The sequence below is a fragment of the Larimichthys crocea genome, chromosome XVI, assembly GCF_000972845.2.
Source record: "Larimichthys crocea isolate SSNF chromosome XVI, L_crocea_2.0, whole genome shotgun sequence".
Taxonomy (NCBI): domain Eukaryota; kingdom Metazoa; phylum Chordata; class Actinopteri; family Sciaenidae; genus Larimichthys; species Larimichthys crocea.
In genome coordinates, this window is record NC_040026.1 from 7,097,886 (window position 1) to 7,117,602 (window position 19,717).

Below are 19,717 nucleotides of genomic sequence, written 5' to 3' on the forward strand. Positions count from 1 at the left end.
ATCTTTAGCCAGTGGTTTTAAATTAGACTCGATGTCGCCCGCTCTGGCCCCCGGGATGCATTTAACTATGGCCCCCGGTGTCACTAACTTCACGTTTCGGACTATGGAGCTGCCAATGACCAGAGTTGGCCTCTCAGCGGGTGTGTCGCTGAGCGGGGAAAATCTGTTTGAAACGTGGAGTGGTTGGTGGTGTACCGCGGGCTTCAGTTTGGGGCTATGCCTCCTTCGAACAGTCACCCAGCCTCCCGGCTGCTCGGGAACTACCGGGGGACGGCTAGCTGAAGCTACCTGTGGCTGTACCGCACCGGCTACAGGGGACTTGCTAACTATAGCAGCTACTGACTGTTCGGTGGTGCGGTACCGTGCCTCTAACTCACTGAGCCTTGCATTCAAAGCTACAAATAAACTACATTTATTACAAGTACTGTTATCACTAAAGGAGGACGAGGAGTAACTGAACATGTGGCACACCGGGCAGGAGAGAGAAGCCATTGCTATAGCTAGGCTAGTAAGTGTGACTAACAGAAACTGGTGAAACTATCAGATCGTGGTTACTAAAGTTAAGAGACCTGTTCGTGAACAAGCAGAACAAGTCTAAGGATAGTGTAGAGATATGTGGATAATCGCTGATGTGAAAAATATACGAAAATCTGTTTAGGTGAGCAGAGCAGAGAGCACCGTGGCGGTAACACCGATAACCAGAAGTGACAGAATATGCTTACCGTAAAGTAACATAGAGCATATTACATGTCTTTAAACTGTGACAGGAAACAAGCAATGAGAGATCTATGATTGATGATACTGGCCACCATCAATGGAGGTGCTGCACTATCTGCAACCTGTGCCCATGGAGTTCTGTGGGATTCACCCTTACCCTCTCATCCACTGAGCATTTGGATTACTCCTCAAACATCCTATGCTTTATTGGTGTGCACAATTTATGATTTTATGATTTAATCTCTAAAAATGCCAAATCTCTAATTCAGTTCTAGAACCTTGACTACAAGGGTCAGGGCCTTAAACAATATGTTGGCTTTTTATAAATGTATCTTGTCATCCAGCACATCAGTCTGTGCATACATTTTATGCCACAACATACAGGGGTTTCAAAATAAAGCTCATAGATAGTCCAAACTGTATGAATTGTAGCCAGAATACTACATACCGTCTAAGTTCATATATCTTTATGCCCCTCTCTGGTCTAAGTGTTTTGGAAATATCTTGAAATTCTCAATTCCAAAACAACTCAACTTGTTTCTATTCAATTCCTCCCTCTGTGATAACACCAGGTTAGTCCTTTGGAAAATCACATTTGCAGGTGTAACTGCTACAGTGAAAACCATAATAAACTCACAGTTCATGCTTCTCCTGACCCTTTGCCAGTGACATGTATGTGATGTGTCATGTGACAAACTCAAACAAAAAAAAGAGACCTGTGTAGTGAGCTGGTACTGCAGCTGTTCCAGAGCATTCAACCGATCATGTTGTTCTTCTAGTATCTCTGTGCAGGAGTCCCTCTCTTGGAAGCAAGAGAAAACAAATTAGTAAGGCCCTATTAGTAAAGATATGATAAATGTAGATTGTAAATATTGGATGGAGAAATATAGAAGGGAGTGATTGAGGCTGCCTACTTCCATAACAAGATTTCAACAATTAGAATGAATATCAATCAAACATGGTCACTTAATGTTTTAGATAACACTAAGCACTTTCACTATACCATGCACTCTTTTACTCGGGTCGATGCAGAGGCACTTAGTAAGGTGGTCTCAGAGTTAAAACCCTCCACTTGCACACTTGATCTCATACCTACCTTGTTTTTTTAATCTGTTTTTAGCTCCCTTTTAAGTTTTAAATATCGTTAATCACTCATTATTTACTGGCACTTTCCCCCAGGTTTTAAAGAGCCAAACCACAACTTAAAAAAGTTATCCTAGATTCCTCAGATTTTAAAAACTACAGGGCAATCTCAAACCTCCTGTTTTTAGGTAAGATTTTAGAAAAAATGTTTTTTAAACAAACTAATAATTTTATTACAATTAATAATATCTTTTCAGTCTGGTTTCCATAGCTATGCAGACGATACACAACTGTACATCGCAGTATCTCGGCACCCCAATTAACAACCTAGTACAATGCCTAGCTAAAGAAATGTCTGGATGGAAAATAACTTTCTACAACTTAATCAGGACAAGAGAGACAGAGAGAACACCTATCCCAGCACTTTCAGTCCCTGGCCCTTACGACAAAAATATCAGGTCAAAAACGTGGGAGTGACTCTTGATTCCAACCTCAATTTTGAGGCCCATATAAAAACATAACTAAAACATAATTTGACCATATTAGAAATATCACCAAAGTCAGACCTTTCATCAACCAGGCTGACACTGAGAAACAAATTCATGCTTTTATTACCTCAAGGCTCGATTACTATAATGCCCTTCTGTCTGGTCTTCTGTGAGGAAGTGCTAACTCCCTCACTGTTTGCTGTTTACAATTTTAATTGTTCAACTGATTTGCTATATTGGATGATATAATTAGAGCATGGTCATCTTAGTTAAATGTATTCCTAAAAACATTGAAATGAGCAATAGTACAAGACAGACAATGTGTTTTTTTCACCTGTTTCCAGTCCTTTGTGCTTCTGGGCATGGGCTTAAAGAGGGAGCACACCTCTATAGGTACCCTATTATAGGAGACTAGAAGGAGGTATTGTTTTGACTGGATGATGGAATAGGTGGAAATATTAGTTGGATTGTTCATGTTGTGCATTTTATTGATTAATTCTGAACGTACCATATTTTTTTGTTTATATTGCAGAATTTAATATGTATTTGTTAGGACCAACAATTAAAATTATGGTTTATATTGTTAATCGTGTCTGTCCTCCCTTTCACAGATCTACTCTGATAGGCTGGTTTAGACTGGAGAAAAGGCCTATCAGTATATATGTATGTTGAGAATGTTTTTTAGTTGGGTCAGTTTTGTTTGTATGCTATGGGAAGAGCAGCACCCCATTTTCTTTGTTAAAAAGACTACCTTTGTTTGATGAGAGAATAAAAGTCAACCTGTTTTTCTGCACACCTCCTGACCAGCGTGATGTTTATGTGATCCTGCATCTGCGGCCCCCGTCTCTGGAACAGGCAGGCTGCCTGTGGATCTGAGGGACTGCACCTCTGCAGACTTTTTTTTTTTTAATTTAAGACTTATCTTTTTAACCTGGCTTTTACTTAAGGTTCCTCACCATTCACTGCTGAGTTTTTAGGTCCTGATCATTCCCTGTTTTAGTTTTTATCCCCTGTGCTTATTTACCATACAGGTCTTATTTACTTTTAACATTTTATTTATTTTATCGTTGCCGTTTTTATCTTTGTTATTCTGGTTTGAATTTTTATGCAACTGTTCTTTAATTGCGCTTTTTACCTTATAGGTTTTAATTTTTTCGTTTTGTTTCGTTGTTGTTTCGTTGTTGTAGTTTTATGCTTTTTATTTTTGTTCTAATTCTAGTTTTTATGCAACTGTTCTGGCATGGAGGGTCATGGATGTTTGTCCATCCAGTCTACATGTGCTTTCATGTCCACAAGCCATTGACCGTAAAAGAACACATTTTAAATAATTTAGTTGCTACACTGACTTGCAATCAGGTGAATGGTGTCTCTGTCATTCCTCTTCTGTGCCCTGTATGCCTGCTTCTGCACTATGTAACTAGCCTGGCTGTTATATAGTGTTCCACAGGTGTTTTGAAAAATTTGGAAATTGAGTGGTTTTGTGTGAAGGGGTGCTTCGATGTAGTGTATGTGAGTGTGTTTGTTACTGTACCTTTTAGTCTAGCAGTGTTGATCTGGCCACGGAGGCAATTACACATCTCTATCAACTGCTGTTTCTCTGTGCTCAGTCGGGCAATACAGAATGCTGCCTGCTTCAGCCTGGTATGCAGGAGAGGAGGGTTGCTTTTAGCCCCCTGCACATTTACAAACAAACCACCTGACATCAGACCTGAGTCCTGCTGCTGCTGCAAGTGTGGGTTTTCCTCTTGCAGCTAGAAGGAAGGTGAAATGAAACTTGAAAAAACTGGGTTGCTGCAACAGCTTACACAATATCTTTCTATCATTTCACATAACTGACTGGTGAACTGACCATAATAGATAAAAAAGGCAATATACTTGCCCACTTTTGACATTAGCGTGTTGATGTTGAAAACGTGTTCCACATGTTAGCACTAAAATCAGTAGCTTAGTCATTTCTTTCAGTACCTGGTCCAGGACGTGTGTCACTCTGATCTCCTGCTTTGTCAGAGGTGCAGAGGTGTTGGCATGTTTCTCCAGGCACACACCACCTAAGGATCCATAGCAAATAAGAGGATTAAGACAAAGTTTAATAGTCGAGAGGTGTCTCTAATATTTTGGCCACCCCATTACATACATGAGGGGGCCATATTAGAAACACCTTTCAATAAAATATAAAATGCAGTTCAGTTTAACACTACTGCAAACTACATCCTCAAGGGAAACAGAATATTTAAATGAATACCTCTCTGAGTGTGTTAAAAAAAGAAAGAAGAAATATGATATTTGATACTCAACTTCCACACAGGATGAGTATAAATGGCACATTAAAAAACCTTGCTTGAGTCCTTGGTTTTGTAGGTGTGTGTTGCACAGTACTGTGCATGCCAGGCCCTCTGTGGGTTTGTCTGTGGCTGAAACCAGGCTGGGCAGTCCTACAGCACCTTCTAGCTGTCCCTCGAGCTCCCTACATCAAGCTTTTAGAAGGGACACCTCCTGCTCCAGAGCCTGGGTGTAGTCTGGGACCAGTTTCACTATGATATTTTAGACTGGTGTGTAGTGTTAGGTCAGTATTATCTTTTCTCTTAGGTTAGTCAGACAGTTTGACAAAAATAAAGCCTGGTTTATTTTAAGTCTAAAATCCTTCCCCTAGAGATTTTATACTACTGGGAGGTTTTATTGTTACACTTTTTGCTGAATGTTCACAGTAAAATATCCTGACCTAATATTACTGACCTTGTCATATTTTAGTTTTTAGGAAAAAGCTGCTCTTACTCCTACTCTTCCTAATCTAGAAGAAAGCTTAGCATTGTGTGAATTTAGATGTCTGTCTGAAGTCTGACTATTAATTTGGCCTAAACCATAAGACTGTTTTTATGGACATGTCCCACAAGCTTAACAATATAAAGGTCAGTGTAGCTTGCCACAGTATAGACAGTAATGAACATGTTTTCTTTTACTGAAAATTGCTGAATAATAAAACCATGATCAACCATGTTTGTGTATAAAAGTGCTGTCCACACCTGCTGGACTGACATTTGTGGAAATGTCAGTGGATTGTGGTGGTGGTCCAGTGACCGTCTGAGCAGGAGCTTCTTGACACTGAACTGGTTGAGGAAAGGAGACCTGTGGCTGAGCCTGGGGGTTGAGTAAGGGATGGCTCAGACCCTCCATGTCCTTCCTCATTTGGGTAACCACGGCCCGCAGGATGTTGTTCTGTTTCTGCAGACCACTGATCTCTTCTGATGCCATAGAGTCTACCTTTATTGTGAGAGACTGTAGATAGATTTTCACTTATCTGGACGAAGTAGGGTGCTATATGCATCTTAATGTTTTTATTATTATGTCACTTATGCTTTACTGCAAGTACTGCATTCGCAATTTGTGCCCACAATAATCTGCCAGATTTAGTAATAAACAGCTTGAACGTTTCAATTTCACTGCATTTTGTAATAAATTATTAAACATTGCAGTGGTTATAATGCAGGACTTTCACTTTATGATGATAATATGGTGCAAGATGTTGTGATAGTTCCACTAGATAAAACTTCCCTGGTATTAAATAAATGGACTTTTCCCATGAAGACCATTAGTCAGTATATCTTATTCAGTTCCTCTCAGCCATACATTTGAATATAAGGCAATGATGTTTGTTTATAAATCAATATATTAAAATTTCTATTAATTTTTATTTAATTTAAATACACTTAGTTTATTATTAATGAATTAAATTTAGTTCAATTAATTTTTTTATTCACATTTAAAAGCTGACACTTTTATCCAACGTGACTTAGAACAAAGGGAAACAATCAAGGTCCAGTGTGACAAATGTGACATGTTGTGCCACAATAAGTACTACATACACATAGAATCAAGTGACAGTCTTAGAAGGGGGATAGATTTAGCTAATGTCCAGTTGTTGGTAATGCTAGGAGTGGAGGTCCTCTCTGAAGAGCTGGTCTTCAGGAGTTTTTTTAAGGTAGAGAGGGACGCCCCTGCTCTGGTAGGAACTATTAGTGCGTTTCACTAACGGGGAACAACAGATGGGAAAAATTTGAGCAAAGCTGGGGCCAGGTGCCATTCATTGACACAGAAACAGCCTTCCTTCTTCTAATAAATGAATGAAAACTGTCTGTCCAGTCAGGTCATGATCAAAAGTAGGAGCTTGATTCTCCTGATGTGAGAAGATACCGGTACCTCTAAAACTGGTTAACTCACTATTTAATTCTAAATAATGAATACAAACTGAGACACAAGACACAAAAGCACTGTAAATTAAAATAAATGGGTACCTGTGAAAGGCCAACAAAATGTGAAAAGTCAAAACATGTTTCCTGTTTAGCTGAAAGTCTGTCTGGTACATACAAAGAAATGCACAGATATGGACGATAATAACAACAACAAGTAGGGGAGATAATACAAAAACAAAGTGGTTTTAATACTTCTTGTATTTGTGAAGGTCCAACAATATGTGAAAGCCCAATCACGGTTCCCTGACATGAAGATCTTGCTACTACTCTACCCTGCTACTTCCATCCTTAAGGAGATGGTAATAGTCATGTTAAGGTAAAGGATTAGGAAAATCTCAAAATCAATACCTCCAACTGTGTCAAACTGTTTACGAGCCCCACTTCCTCTGCACCCGGGAGAACAGGAACACATATTCTATGATCTACACGATCACTAGAATGTATAGACACTGGGACATTCAATTGATGTTACTCGATAATGTGCTGTTCTGTATCTACATAAATGCATACATACAATATAGACATAGATATATATGTGTAATTGTGAAACAGGATATTCATATGTTTGACAGCCTTCAGAAGCGTTAGGCATGTAACAAACATTGTTCTTCTTCTTTATAATATAATATTTCAGAACGACTAAATAAGTAAGACAATACAGAGTTAGTAGTGTAGAAAGCCATGGTTCTTCAGAAAGACAGACAGACTTTTACTCTTCCTGGTTGTTCGAACCCACTCACTCTGTTCAACTGAAGAGACACTCAGGTGAACCTTGAGCCACACCAGATGCACTCAGCATTAAACCAGACAGTGAGAAAGCAGTTGCACTCTAGTCTGTTACCTACAACAAAGATGAGGGCTGAAGACATTTTGATCCTGCACATCCAGAACAAAATAGAATCAGCCAGCATAAACTGAAAGTTTTGAATAACCACATTTGATTTTTCTTCAGACTATCCCATGGAGAATCAGCACTACTTCTCCCTCCACTCTACAACACCACTCCTGACAGCTGAACATCAGGTTAAAATAGTATAAAATTATTCAAAGTATGTCACCTTTGCTTCCAAACCATTTTTCTGCTGTTTCACAATGCATTAACATCAAGTATTGAAGTATAATTCACTTAGTGGTCTCGTGTTTACACAACTCCAACAACATTTCATCGTCCATTGATTTATCTGGTACATACTAATCCTTATATCTGTTAGTTAAGTGTGTAGTTAGTGTTTTCTGTGTCCCCACTGTCACCAAGTATTTGTTCATAGTAAGTAATGTTGGATTTCTGTAAATAGAATTATAAATAGTATGATCTGATGAAGTGTATTGAGTTATGATTTGGGGCTATATACACAGTGCACACACAAAACACAGTCAAATATCTTACAAGATGCAAAACTATCTGTGTGCATAAATCGAAATGTACATTAAATGTACAACAGGGTGCTTAGGATGTAGTGTAGGCAGCGTTGTGCAGTGTATGGGACACTGACCTGTTCTCTAGTCTTGGTCAGGTCATGTAATAGCTGCTCATTAGCAAGGTAATGTTCAGCCTTCATGTCCTCACACCGATTCTGCCACTCCAGCTCTGCTTGGACTCGCATCTGTTCTAGGCCCTTCTCTCTCTTCAGACCATCACTCAGCTGCTGCTTGTACCTGATAACACACAGACATTCTATAGGTCATTAGGATAACTCAGACTCAGATAGCTGGCTATAATTCAGATAATCAAAGCTATGTAATCACCAATTTTCCTGTTCTTATTATCACATCTAAATTCACTTCACATCACTTTACTACACTTCTCACCACTCTATCTCCTCCCTGCTGCTGTCCCACTCAGTTCTATGTTTGGTCACTTTTTCCTGCAGAGTGATAATCTCTGTATCCTTGACAACCATCTCACTGGAGACCTTAGTGATGTACTTGTCCCAGCCAGTCCGAGTTGTTTCTACCTCTGTGCAAAGCCTTTAAAAAACACATACACGTGATTTCAGTAAGTTGCTGGTGTCTGTACACACTAAATGAGCAGCCACATACAGTACACACACAAACAATATACAAACATATACAAACTAAAGCTCAACAGATATAGCTGTACAGTTCTGGTATTCTGGTTTGGTAATGCCACAATGATGATTTTAGAATTTTTTGATGTCACCTTTGGATTGTCTCATCTTTCTGTTTCATGGCCTTCTGCTGGTCTTCTTGTGCCTGTGCCAGTACTTTCATCTTCTTCTGTAGTTTGACAAGGTGTTTCTCAGTCTTCTGCAGCTGCTCTGTGTGGGCCTGAAACTGAGCCTCCAGCTGTGAATCACACTTCTTAAGAGCCTGGATCACATCCTCATATCTAGACAGAAACAGCCGTACAGTTAGACATTAGGAGGACTCACAGTGCCACTGTGGTCATTTATTCTCAGCTGAGGTAGCACAATGTGACATGAACAGTTCTTACCACTGTAGCAAAATGAAAGAAACAAAGACACAACTGTCAACTCTAAGCCTTTTAGTTTTGTGAAAACCACCACAGATTCCAAATAATAACACTGACTGACTGACTGTCACAAGTATGAAGACACATAGACATGTCTGTGAATCCCATATCCCAGATTTCCCTTCTCTCTCCAGAACCAACAAAAATAATATCTATGGGTGTAAGTTCAAAATAGATATTGAGCGCTCTTAACCAATTAGTCATTAAACCCACAACATGTGGACAGTAAAAAATAATTGCAACTGGTCTTCCTCCTCCTTCTCATTGCAGAATCCACATAATGGTGATTCTTCAATGTTTCATCTTTTTAGTTGTTTTTTAGTAGCAGTGATTTAATAAATGATCTTGATCTCAAAGATTCTAGAGTAAGAATCTGTTGTCATTTGTAATATTCTGAAAATTTCTTTCAAAGGTATAAAATTATTACATTCATCTTCCCCAGAGGATCAGGCTCTATGTGGAAAACAGTGAAGCCTCTGCTCTGTAAAATAAACTTTAATAATGTATATGTATAATAATATATTAATGTATTTATCTTTATTTCAGTTAGCCACAGATACCTGTTGCCTGTATCCACGCTTTCTTTTCTTTCTTTCTAGCTTGAATGGCTGGAAGCAAAACAAAAATCACATCTATGGACATACACTGTAATAAAATTGACAGTATGAAAGGATGTCACCAGTGCTAACTAATATATAAATTATGAAAATGATTCAATTTCTGGGTTTCCTATGAAAGGGCATCATTTCTATTAACAGTTCTGAACAGGAGCAAAGTGTAACTGGATTCAAATTCCTTCTGTGCGCACACATACTTGACCATTTAAAGTGATTCTGATAGCAGTAGTTTATTTTGTACTGCTGAATCACTACCGCTTTACTCATTACTCAGTTTCATTCATGAATTTGTGAGGCTCTGACCACAGAAAAAAAAATGGGGATGAGTTAGGTAGTTGACTTAAACCTGATGGAGGCATAGGTCACATAGGTTGAGCGGTCACAGAGGTGAGGCCTACTAATCAGCTGTCATAATTAATATACAGTAGATTATTTAGATTGTAAATACTATTATAAGAAGGGAAGATGATTAATTGTATGGTAAATGTGTGATTGGTGGGGATGGCTGGGTAGTGTCAGACCCTTCTGTCTGATAGTGGGCAAAGAAACAGTTCTTCCACCAGTGAGTGACTTTTTCGTTGTATGCCCTACCACACATGTTGAATATTATGAAGTGGTCTCTCAATCTTTTTATAGTTATATTATTTGCCTCTTTCTTTCTTCCCTTCTTTTCCTTTACCTTTACTCACTTTTTAATATGGTTATCTTCACTCTCCTTCAGTTTGGTCTCCATCTGTTTTAGCTCGCCCTTAAGCTCCTTTATCCTGACACAGAGGATATTAATATTTTATTATTCTATATACAATAGGCCTATGATAAACATACACACATACACACTTGCAAACAAACGCACATACATTTAATACATTTTAATTGGATAGTCATAAAACCTTAATCACATGCAGACACACTCACATACACAAGTACAGGAGCATACCTATAGTCCTTGACAGCAGTAAGGTCTTTGACTTCCTGTTCTTTGTGTTGCAGCTGGGTTTGTATCTGCTGACAGAACTTCTTAGATGCTTTGAGAGCCTCTATGGTCCGAAGATGAGCCTGGCAGTGAACTTTAGTCTCATTAGATAGCAGCTTCACCTGACACATGCATGTACACACAGCAACAAATGATGAAGAAAACATTAGTAATCAGCTTTCATAATTAATATAGATTATTTAGATTGTAAATACTATTGTAAGGAGAGAAGATGATTAATTTAATGAATTCAATGTCTTTGACTGAGCTTTTAATGTAAACATGGTATTAATGGATAACAAAACACATTCTGTTAATTATCCTCACCTTGAGATCATGAGACAGCACCACAGCGCGCACCTCATCAATTGTCAAGTTAAACTTGTGTTCCTGCTGTCTGAGCTCACTGTCAAAAGCTGCTGTCATTTCCTGTTGGCCAGAGGACAGTGATTAAAGATGTGTGTACAATGTGTAGAACACTATTACATCTATTGTGATGTCATTTGTAACATGCATACATGCATACGACAAAGTGAGGAGTGAGAAACATACATAGTCACAGTAAATGTGTCAATCCCCACTAGCAGTTGTGGCCTGATCCTGGTATTGCCTTTTAATCAGGTTTATTATTCCAACAGAACTAAAACATTTTAAAAGAAAAACGGCACTGGGGAGGGAAATACCATTTGAAGGTAAATGAACTGAGGAATTACAAGGGAATTATTCAGTGTTAATGTTACAGTTTTACCTCTCCAGGGTTGTAAAACTTTTTCAATTTTCTCCAATTTTCTTTCCATTCATATTCTATTCTACTACTCCACTTAACTGGAGCTGCGTATTGTAGTCTGAAGTCTCATTATTTAATTTAGCTAATAATCCAGATAATATAGAAAATGTATTTAACTCTAGTATGGGGGCATCTAATGAAGATCTCTTGGGCTACAGAAAAAGTTGCATCAGTTGGAGACACTGTCATGAAGTCTAATCTCTAGGTGAGGTAGTTGACCAGGCAAGGTGTTTGGCAACTCCCGCCCCTTCTAGCTACCCCCTTTAGAAGTGATAGCTGTATTTTGCTGAACGGACTGGAAAAGTCCAAATGTGCTTCAAATGTTTTCCAGGTGTGAGATTGATTTGTGTAGTAGGTAGATAACACAATTGTCCACACCAATGCCTGGTTTGTAGCCCAATTGTACGGGGTCCAGATTGGGCTCACCAGAGGTTTAAAGTGGTTCAACATCAGAGTGGTGATCTTAACAGTCTAAAGTTTAGCCTTGCTAGCCTTGATCTTCTCTAACTGCTTCCTCACCTGGTGAGCTGTTATGAAGAGACTGGGGAGGGGAGTTGCAGTGGAGTGGAGAGCAGTATGCTGTGAGGAGGGCAGTGTCTGGTTGGGTAGGGCAGAGAGAGGGGATCCAGAGTCAAATTTATTAAAGAACTGATTTAGCTTGTTTGCCCATTCTGTCTCTAGATACTGAGCTCCTCCAACTGTTGTTACTGTGGCCAGAGAGTTTTCACTCATCTCCAGATCTTTTTTGTGTTGTGTAAGTTGAAGGTGCTCCTCTACCTCTCTGCTGTGGCTTTGCCCTTACTCATCTTTCTTTTAAGTTCTTTATCTATCCTTCTTCTCAGTTCTCCTCTTTTTCTCAATCAGCAGGGCTATGCTCCCATCCTTCCTTTTACCACTTGAAAGCCATCCCAGAGTTCCTACTGAGTGAGTTAATTCAGTCACGTCTCTGTGAGGCACATGTTGCTACACTCTTGATATTCACTCTGTAGCCTGGTTAGCACTATTAGCTCCTCCATCTTTGGAGTTCTGCAGGTCTTTCAGGTCTGCTATCCTGGTGTGTGCCGCCATGGTCTTTACGTTTTAGCTTTGCAGCTCTTGAAAAACTTCTAACTTGATAGTTTTCTTGACATCACTGATATCCCATCAGTTGCTGTGTCGGTTTTACTGTTTCCTCTTTATTGAAATTTTTGATCTCTGACAAATCTGAATCTTCTTATTTTTTATAAATGTTCTCAGTCTTAATCATTCTTTATGATTTCCCTCCTTTCCCCCCTCCTCAATAAAAACAGATTTGCACACCTATATTCATTTGCATACAGTACAAAGACAAGATATTTACTGTTCAAACTGATAAACTTTATTGTCCTTTGTAAATTTACAATAATTCTGAATGTGATGCCTGCAACATTATTTCTTTTAAAAATGGGACATGGGCAACAAAAGAGAGCTGTGTAACTATTTGAACTATTTGAAACGTTCCACAGGTAAACAGGTCAGTTAGTAATCATGAGAGTATAATGAATGGTTATGAAAGCAAAAAGTAAAAGTGAAAGGAATATCCCTAAAAGGCTGTGACCATTTGTTACATGTCATGTCCTTATCTCTTAGTCAGTTTCCTGACTGTATCTGTACAAATAAAGCCTCTGAAATGCTCCAAAATAAGGCTCATTCACAAGGAAGGATGGCATGAGGTTCACCACTTCGTAAAAAACTGCATCTGCAACTAGTCTAGTTTGAGAACAATGTTTCTCAGTGAAGAATTGCAAGGAATAACGGAAGAAAGTGTGGGCCTTGGTTTCCATACGAAGAGGCAATGCGCAGATCTATAACAATGGGAGTTAGGACATTGGAATAGATATACTGTGGCTGCTGGGGTGGCATGGCTTGTAATGGCCGCAGACGATAGGTGAATGTGGGCTGTTCAGGACCAAACATGGATGCAGTGTAATTACAGGCTTGGGCAGTGTCTGGAGTTGCATGTATATAGTGCGGAATGGGGCAAATGGTGCAGCTTGAGTAATAGCTACAGAAGGAGCCTGGACATCTCTGAGATTATGTCAAATAAAACTAGAAACAAGCTGACCAAGCTCTATTTTTTTTTTATCTGAATGCGTCTGTTCATATCAACCTCTCTGACAACCCTCTCTCTCTGTGCATCTGCTGAGCAGCTCTGGCTTCTTCATTAATTCATTTACACTGTTCATCAAGCTCCTTCTCCTCCTGTCTCCATCTTGTAAGCTCCCCCAACTCATCCATCCTTTCCTTTTCCTCAAAAATACTGGCTTTGAGATCACTCAAATTAGAAGCATGGCTGCTCCTGGAATACCTTCTGATTTGAGAACTTGTAGGGAGACTAAAGGCTGACTTGCTCCAATAAGTTGCTGAGTTGAGTTTTGCTGGGAGAACTATGGGGCTGTGTAAATGTCTTCAGCTGTATTACATAAATCCCATAATTGGCTTTGTGAGAGATTTAGCTAGTGAAGATAATGATGGCAAGGAGATTTCATACTCTTTGTGAGGGAGGTAGGCAACAATGGTTTAGATGAGGCGAGGCTCTATTTAATAAGGATGTGACCAAGATTAGCCCCAAATTCCAACAGACAACGCACCACGTTGCATGTGCACCATGGTCACTGCAGCAATACGCAGCCGTTCTAGTCAATGTATCAATCCCCACCGGCTCTGCCATGGTCCAGTTCAGAAGCATCCCAGAAGTGGGCCTCTGCCCAGCTCCACATTAAATACGCAGCTGTTCTATTTTTGACAGACGCTGCGAGCAGAGTACCTCGAGCTGACAGGAAGCCAGACACAAAGACAGCATAGAGAAGCCGATGGATTTTCAAAATAAAATACCCTGTGCAAACTGCCGGTCGTAAAAACAGACAAAAGAGAAATAAATGAACTACGTAACATATTTACACATGTAGAAGCATATTTAAAAGCACATAAACGCTTCTGAAATGCTCCTGGTGGGGTGTCGTGTGCAGGATGGACCAAAAAAAGCATTGCAGCCCCGACGTGAGAGAGACGTGGCCGGTGAGGTTTCAGGGTCATACAAATGTAAAAAAAGACAAGACGTTAGTGTTTTTCAGTAGTGGCCACCTCCTCAACAAATTTAAGGCATAAAGTGAATGCATAAACTAAACTGACAAAACATATTTGGAAAATTTAATCAAATGGAATGATAAAAGAGGTGAAACACTAATGTACCGGTAATTATTATTGCATTATTATTAAGGGCAAATGATTATTAAACCCTTGACCTTGAGATTTTTGCACATTTGTTTGTACTATAGTATGCATGCACAACAACAAACCAGTGTAACGGAAACAATTCAGAGTCAGAGATTGACCGCTGTTTTGTCTGGGTTCATCCTAAAGGTCTGCTGCTGATCGCAAGTGAATGTTTGGCAGCTCTACCAGTTATATCAGTCCTGCAGACTGTATGGCTCTTTGCGGTACAGAGCCAACTGCAGAAGGTCATAACACAAGACACAGAGCAAATTACTGAGGTTGTAACACAAAACTTGGAACATATTCCTGTGTGGCTTTAAGGTAGTGTAGCTGTTCATATAGCCCATTGTGCATTACACTGTGTCGTATGAATAATATTCTTAATTTTGGAGGGAACTGGCAGGGGGCAAGATGGTCTTATTCATAATTGTGAACAATAGATGACAAAAGAGTGCAAGTGCGAGTGAGGTATAAAAGTGTGTGTGTGCATCTACCTGTCTCTGAAGGCTCAGCTCTTGTTCCATCTCTTGTATCCTGAACTGCAAATTCCATTTCATTCTGTCATACTCCTCCGTTTGCTTTTTAATTCCATCAGCCATAGAGCTACCATCAAGCCACATAAAGACACAAAGGACACATAGTTAGATAAAAAAGATCAGAAAATATTGACTTTTTTTGCCTCCAAAACATGATTTCATTTCATAATGTTCATGAAACATGCAGATGGTTACTCTGAGCACAACAAATATCAGATGAAGTGAATCCTGAATTTTTAACTTGAATATTTAGTATGTCCACCTTTTGCAGCAGTTAAAGCAGCACAACTCTCTGGCATTGTGTCAATATATTTCCTGAGAACTTCAGCACTAATGTTAACCCATGCCTTCTGCAACTCAAGCCAAAGGCTTTCCTTTGGCTATCCAGTTTATTTTCCAACTCGCCCCAAATTTGAAACACACATAAAATTACTCCTCCGCATTTAACCCATCCAGGTTGGCACCTGTTGGAACACACACATGCACGGGGTCACACACTCATAGAGATGGATGCCACATTAACTGGAGTGGTGGGCATCAATTCACAGCGCTGCCCAGGGAGTTTATGTTGGGGGGTACGGTGCCTTGCTCAAGGGCACCTCGGCTGTGGCAAGAAGGTGGACTGCCACCAGCTCTCAGTTCACCAGTCTTTCATTACCAGTCCATCATTTACAGTGTTTCAGCAGATTCCTTCTGTCACAGGTAGTTCCAGCAATAGTTAGAAGAATGTTTATGGTCATTGTCCTCTTGGAAAATGAATCCAGGTCTAATAAGATAACTCCCAGATGCTATTCTGTGTCTCACCAGGATGTTGTGGTATACTTTCTTATCCATGACGCATCAATTTTCACTAAGTCATCTGTTCCTGAGGCTGAAATGGCCCCACACTATAATACTACCCCCTCTGTGTTTAACTGTTGACATCATTAAATAATTACTGAAATGTGTCATTAATTCATTACAATACTGATTAATTTTATGTAAAAACATATATAATTATTTCGTAGGCAGATCCTTATGCCTGATTGGTTACCCTGCACATCAAGTCAAGGCAAATCAATTCCAGATAATGGATTGATGCAGAGCTAGTGAACACATTCTAATACACTGGGTGGTGCTATTCACCTCGACATTGGTTTAGATAACTTTTTTTTTCAAAACTTTATTTAAACAAACAATATTACATGAACAATGACAAACTCAGACAAACACATAATAATCATACATTTTAAAGTAAAGTCACACCTCCATGAGAAACCAAACAAAAATGATTGCTGTGGTGTATATCACATATCAAACATATAACAGATATAAAAAGGAAAGAGGAATAAGAACGTTGGTTTAGATACTCTATTAAACAAAACTTTACCGTCAATGGCTAAAAATCAAGGTGAAGACCTTCCATCATCTGTCACTCCCCCTCTCTCTGCCCCCTGCTTCCTGTCTATCTTCAGCTGTCCTATCATTAAAGGCATAAAAGGCCAAAAAAATAATCTTAAAAAAAAAAAAAAAGATTAGCGTTAGCCCCACCCAGTGACTTTGATGGGCGAGTTTGACATAAAATAAATTCACGATGCACTGCAACACTGAACCATGAAATAATGAATTTACCAGTGAAATAATTAAATATGTTTTTTGTTTTTTTTTACATAAAATGTATTTCTCCCTGCTGAATGAGGAGAAGACAGCTTTCAGTTCCAGAGACAAAGGAGAACTGAGGAGGGTACAGAGAGAACTTGAAAGGGAGATAATGAAGGGCAAAGCCACCTACAGGAGAGAGGTAGAGGAGCACCTTCAATTTAATACAAAATAAGATCTGGAGATCAGTGAAAACTCTCTGGCCACAATAACAACAGTTGGAGGAGCTCAGTATCTGGAGACAGAGAATGGGCAAACAAGCTCACCACATCAGTTCTTCAATAAATCTGACCCAAATCTACCAACTGAATCCCCTCTCTTCCCCACCCGACCAGACACTGCCCTCCTCACACCATACTACTTTCCACTCCAGTCATTTTCCTCAACCAGCACTAACTCTTCATAACAGCTGACCAGGTGAGGAAGCAGTTAGGGAAGATCATGGCAAGAAAGGCTAGACTTCAGACTGTTAAAGGACTATGCAGATCACCTCTCTGAGGTTGTTTTGCACATTTTCAACCTGAGCCTCAGTCTGGACAGAGTTCTGTGGAAAATCTCACGTGAGATTCCAGCACTGAAAACTGTGCATCCTGGAAAACCTAAACGCATTATATTGGTCGCCTTGACTTTTCACCCACCTTTTTTTTTTCTCGCTTTTCCAGAGCTTTCAATACAATACAGCCATCACTGCTCAGGGCGAAGCTAGAAGGGGTATAAATGATTGCTATCTGGCTGTGTGGACTATCAACTACCTCGCCAACAGACCACAGTATGTGAGGCTTCACGACTGTGTCTCTGATGTGGTCATTTCAGAATCAGAATCGGAAGTACCACGCGGAGGCCCCACAGAATACAGGGCTCTCTGCACACATTGGACTTCGAACACAATAGTGTCACCTCCAAGTTCTCTGATGTTCGAGTCATTGTTGAATGTGTATGAGAAAGGAATGAGCAGGTGTGTTATCTCAACCACCATCACATCAACGCCAGTAAGACGAAGTAGATAGTGATCGTCTTCAGGAGGATGACACCTCAGACCACACTAGTGAACATCCAGGGATTAGATATTGAGATGGTGGGAACTTACAAATACCTAGGTCTTCACCTCACTCAACAATAAACTGAACTGGTCTGACAACATAGACGTGACTTGCAGCAAAAGGCCACAGGTTGGATTCAAACCCTGGGCCGCTGTGGAAAGGACTGAGCCTTTGTACATGGGGCGGATGATCTACCAACTGAGCTAACCAACACCCAGAATGATGTTCATTTTCATGAAACTTTCCTGCTATCATCAGTAGTAAGCTATACATGTTCAGACAAATCAAAATCAAATAATATGAACCCCCAGGTACTTAAATCCAGCAGAGGAGAAATGAAATGGAAAGTTATACTGCCTACAGTTCTTGGATAAGTTGTTAGGGAAGTACATGTATATACTTAATATTAAGCTTATAAGGCTTATTGAATAAGGCTTGAATGTAAAGGCTTTTAGGGGCGGCAGTAGCTCAGTTCGTAGGGATTTGGCTTGGAAACCAGAGTGTGGCCAATTCAAGTCCAGCATCTCTCCACATTTTGCATGTAGGGTTTTATTTCGTAAAAATGTTCCCTCCAGGGATCAATAAGTGTCTATTCTATTCTATTCTATTCTATTCTATTCTATTCTATTCTATTCTTATACCCAGGACAGGTTTCAAAGAGGTTCAGGAGCCTTAAGATATGCAGATGCAACCTCACTGGGTCTGAAACATAAACAAGCAGGTCATCTGCACAGGGCGACTTAATGGTCTGTCTCTAGCCAAGGCCTGGATCTTTACTAGCGCCTTCACACCTACATTGAGATTCTAAGAAAAAACAGACCCAGATGTTCCAACAATATGCCAAGCATGCTGACAATATGCCAAGCATGACAGTGACTCTTGCATCCTTCAAAGTGGCGTGGAACACTGGCCCTGCTAAAAAAATAAAAATAAAAAAAAAACATACAACGAAGGTAATTTTATTAAACTGACGTGATTGAAATATCAGTGAGTGATTGAATGAGTGAGTGAAATAACTGGCCACTAGTCTTGGTAGGCAGGACTTGCAGTGTGATGTGAATCTGACTAAATTAAAGTCTGGCCTGTAGTCTTGGGATGAGTTTAAGCCCATATTTGTCAATCTCCTGTTTTATAGTGAAGGGTGTGTAACATTTGTGACATGGTAAATTGTTAATATTTCATTTTGTGTGTGTGTGTGTGTGTGTATTCGGATATGAGGGAGAGAGAGGGTGTGGCTCTTTGAAATACCACAGTAAAAAAAATGTCTCTAAGTCCCTGGCTAGTTGGCCACCCCTGCTCTACAGTATAAAGTATTTATCAATTGGTCATTAGTCTACAATCAAGGAAATATACAAAAAAATTAAACAGTGGACCACTTAGTGGTCTGACATTGTTAACTGACTCTGTGGAGGCCTGTACATTATGTATGAAGTGTGAAGTATGTGTGAAGTGAGTGTCCCCATAACAAGACTTAACACTGTCCCTACAGTGGCCCCTATGCTTGAGCAATGCTTGTGTAACCCCCATATGTGCCATGCAAGAATAAAAAATCCCCTCCCAATTAAAAGAATTGTACCTGTTGCGTTTCACAGTCAGAGCTCTGGCAGATATGACATATCTCTCCAGCTCTCTGTCTCATTTATCCAAGATTGCCAGGTTAAACTGGAAATCTTCCCTTAGTTGCTGGTAGCGTTCTCTGACAAATAAAGCATTACAAAGTAATCAGTTCAGTACAAAATAATTAGCTATCACTGTACTCAAAAAGTACGACTTTAAAGGGCAGCTGTGGCTTAGAATGCAGACATGGTTGTCCACTAATAACATGGTTGGAAATTCAAACCCCCGCTCCTCCTATCCACATGT

At 39.7% G+C, this 19,717-nt stretch overlaps 1 protein-coding gene across 11 annotated transcripts in view; it reads right to left on the reverse strand.

Annotated features, from left to right (window-relative positions):
* The window catches only part of ccdc57 (coiled-coil domain containing 57), a 32,749-nt gene that overhangs the window by 6,581 nt on the left and 6,451 nt on the right, over positions 1-19,717 (reverse strand). For 6 of the 11 annotated variants that reach the window (XM_027289405.1, XM_027289408.1, XM_027289402.1 and 3 more), the window contains 12 exons: positions 15,135-15,243; positions 11,926-12,003; positions 10,947-11,048; positions 10,584-10,741; positions 10,336-10,410; positions 8,697-8,885; positions 8,345-8,503; positions 8,029-8,191; positions 5,309-5,561; positions 4,254-4,336; positions 3,820-4,039; positions 1,434-1,519 (listed from right to left, as the gene is read on the reverse strand). In XM_027289405.1, the coding sequence (XP_027145206.1) occupies positions 1,434-1,519; positions 3,820-4,039; positions 4,254-4,336; positions 5,309-5,561; positions 8,029-8,191; positions 8,345-8,503; positions 8,697-8,885; positions 10,336-10,410; positions 10,584-10,741; positions 10,947-11,048; positions 11,926-12,003; positions 15,135-15,243 (1,675 nt within the window). Of the gene's footprint in view, positions 1-1,433; positions 1,520-3,819; positions 4,040-4,253; positions 4,337-5,308; positions 5,562-8,028; positions 8,192-8,344; positions 8,504-8,696; positions 8,886-10,335; positions 10,411-10,583; positions 10,742-10,946; positions 11,049-11,925; positions 12,004-15,134; positions 15,244-19,430; positions 19,551-19,717 lie in introns of all 11 variants that reach the window. The other 5 variants (XM_019264396.2, XM_019264402.2, XM_027289407.1 and 2 more) reach the window with 4 other exon arrangements.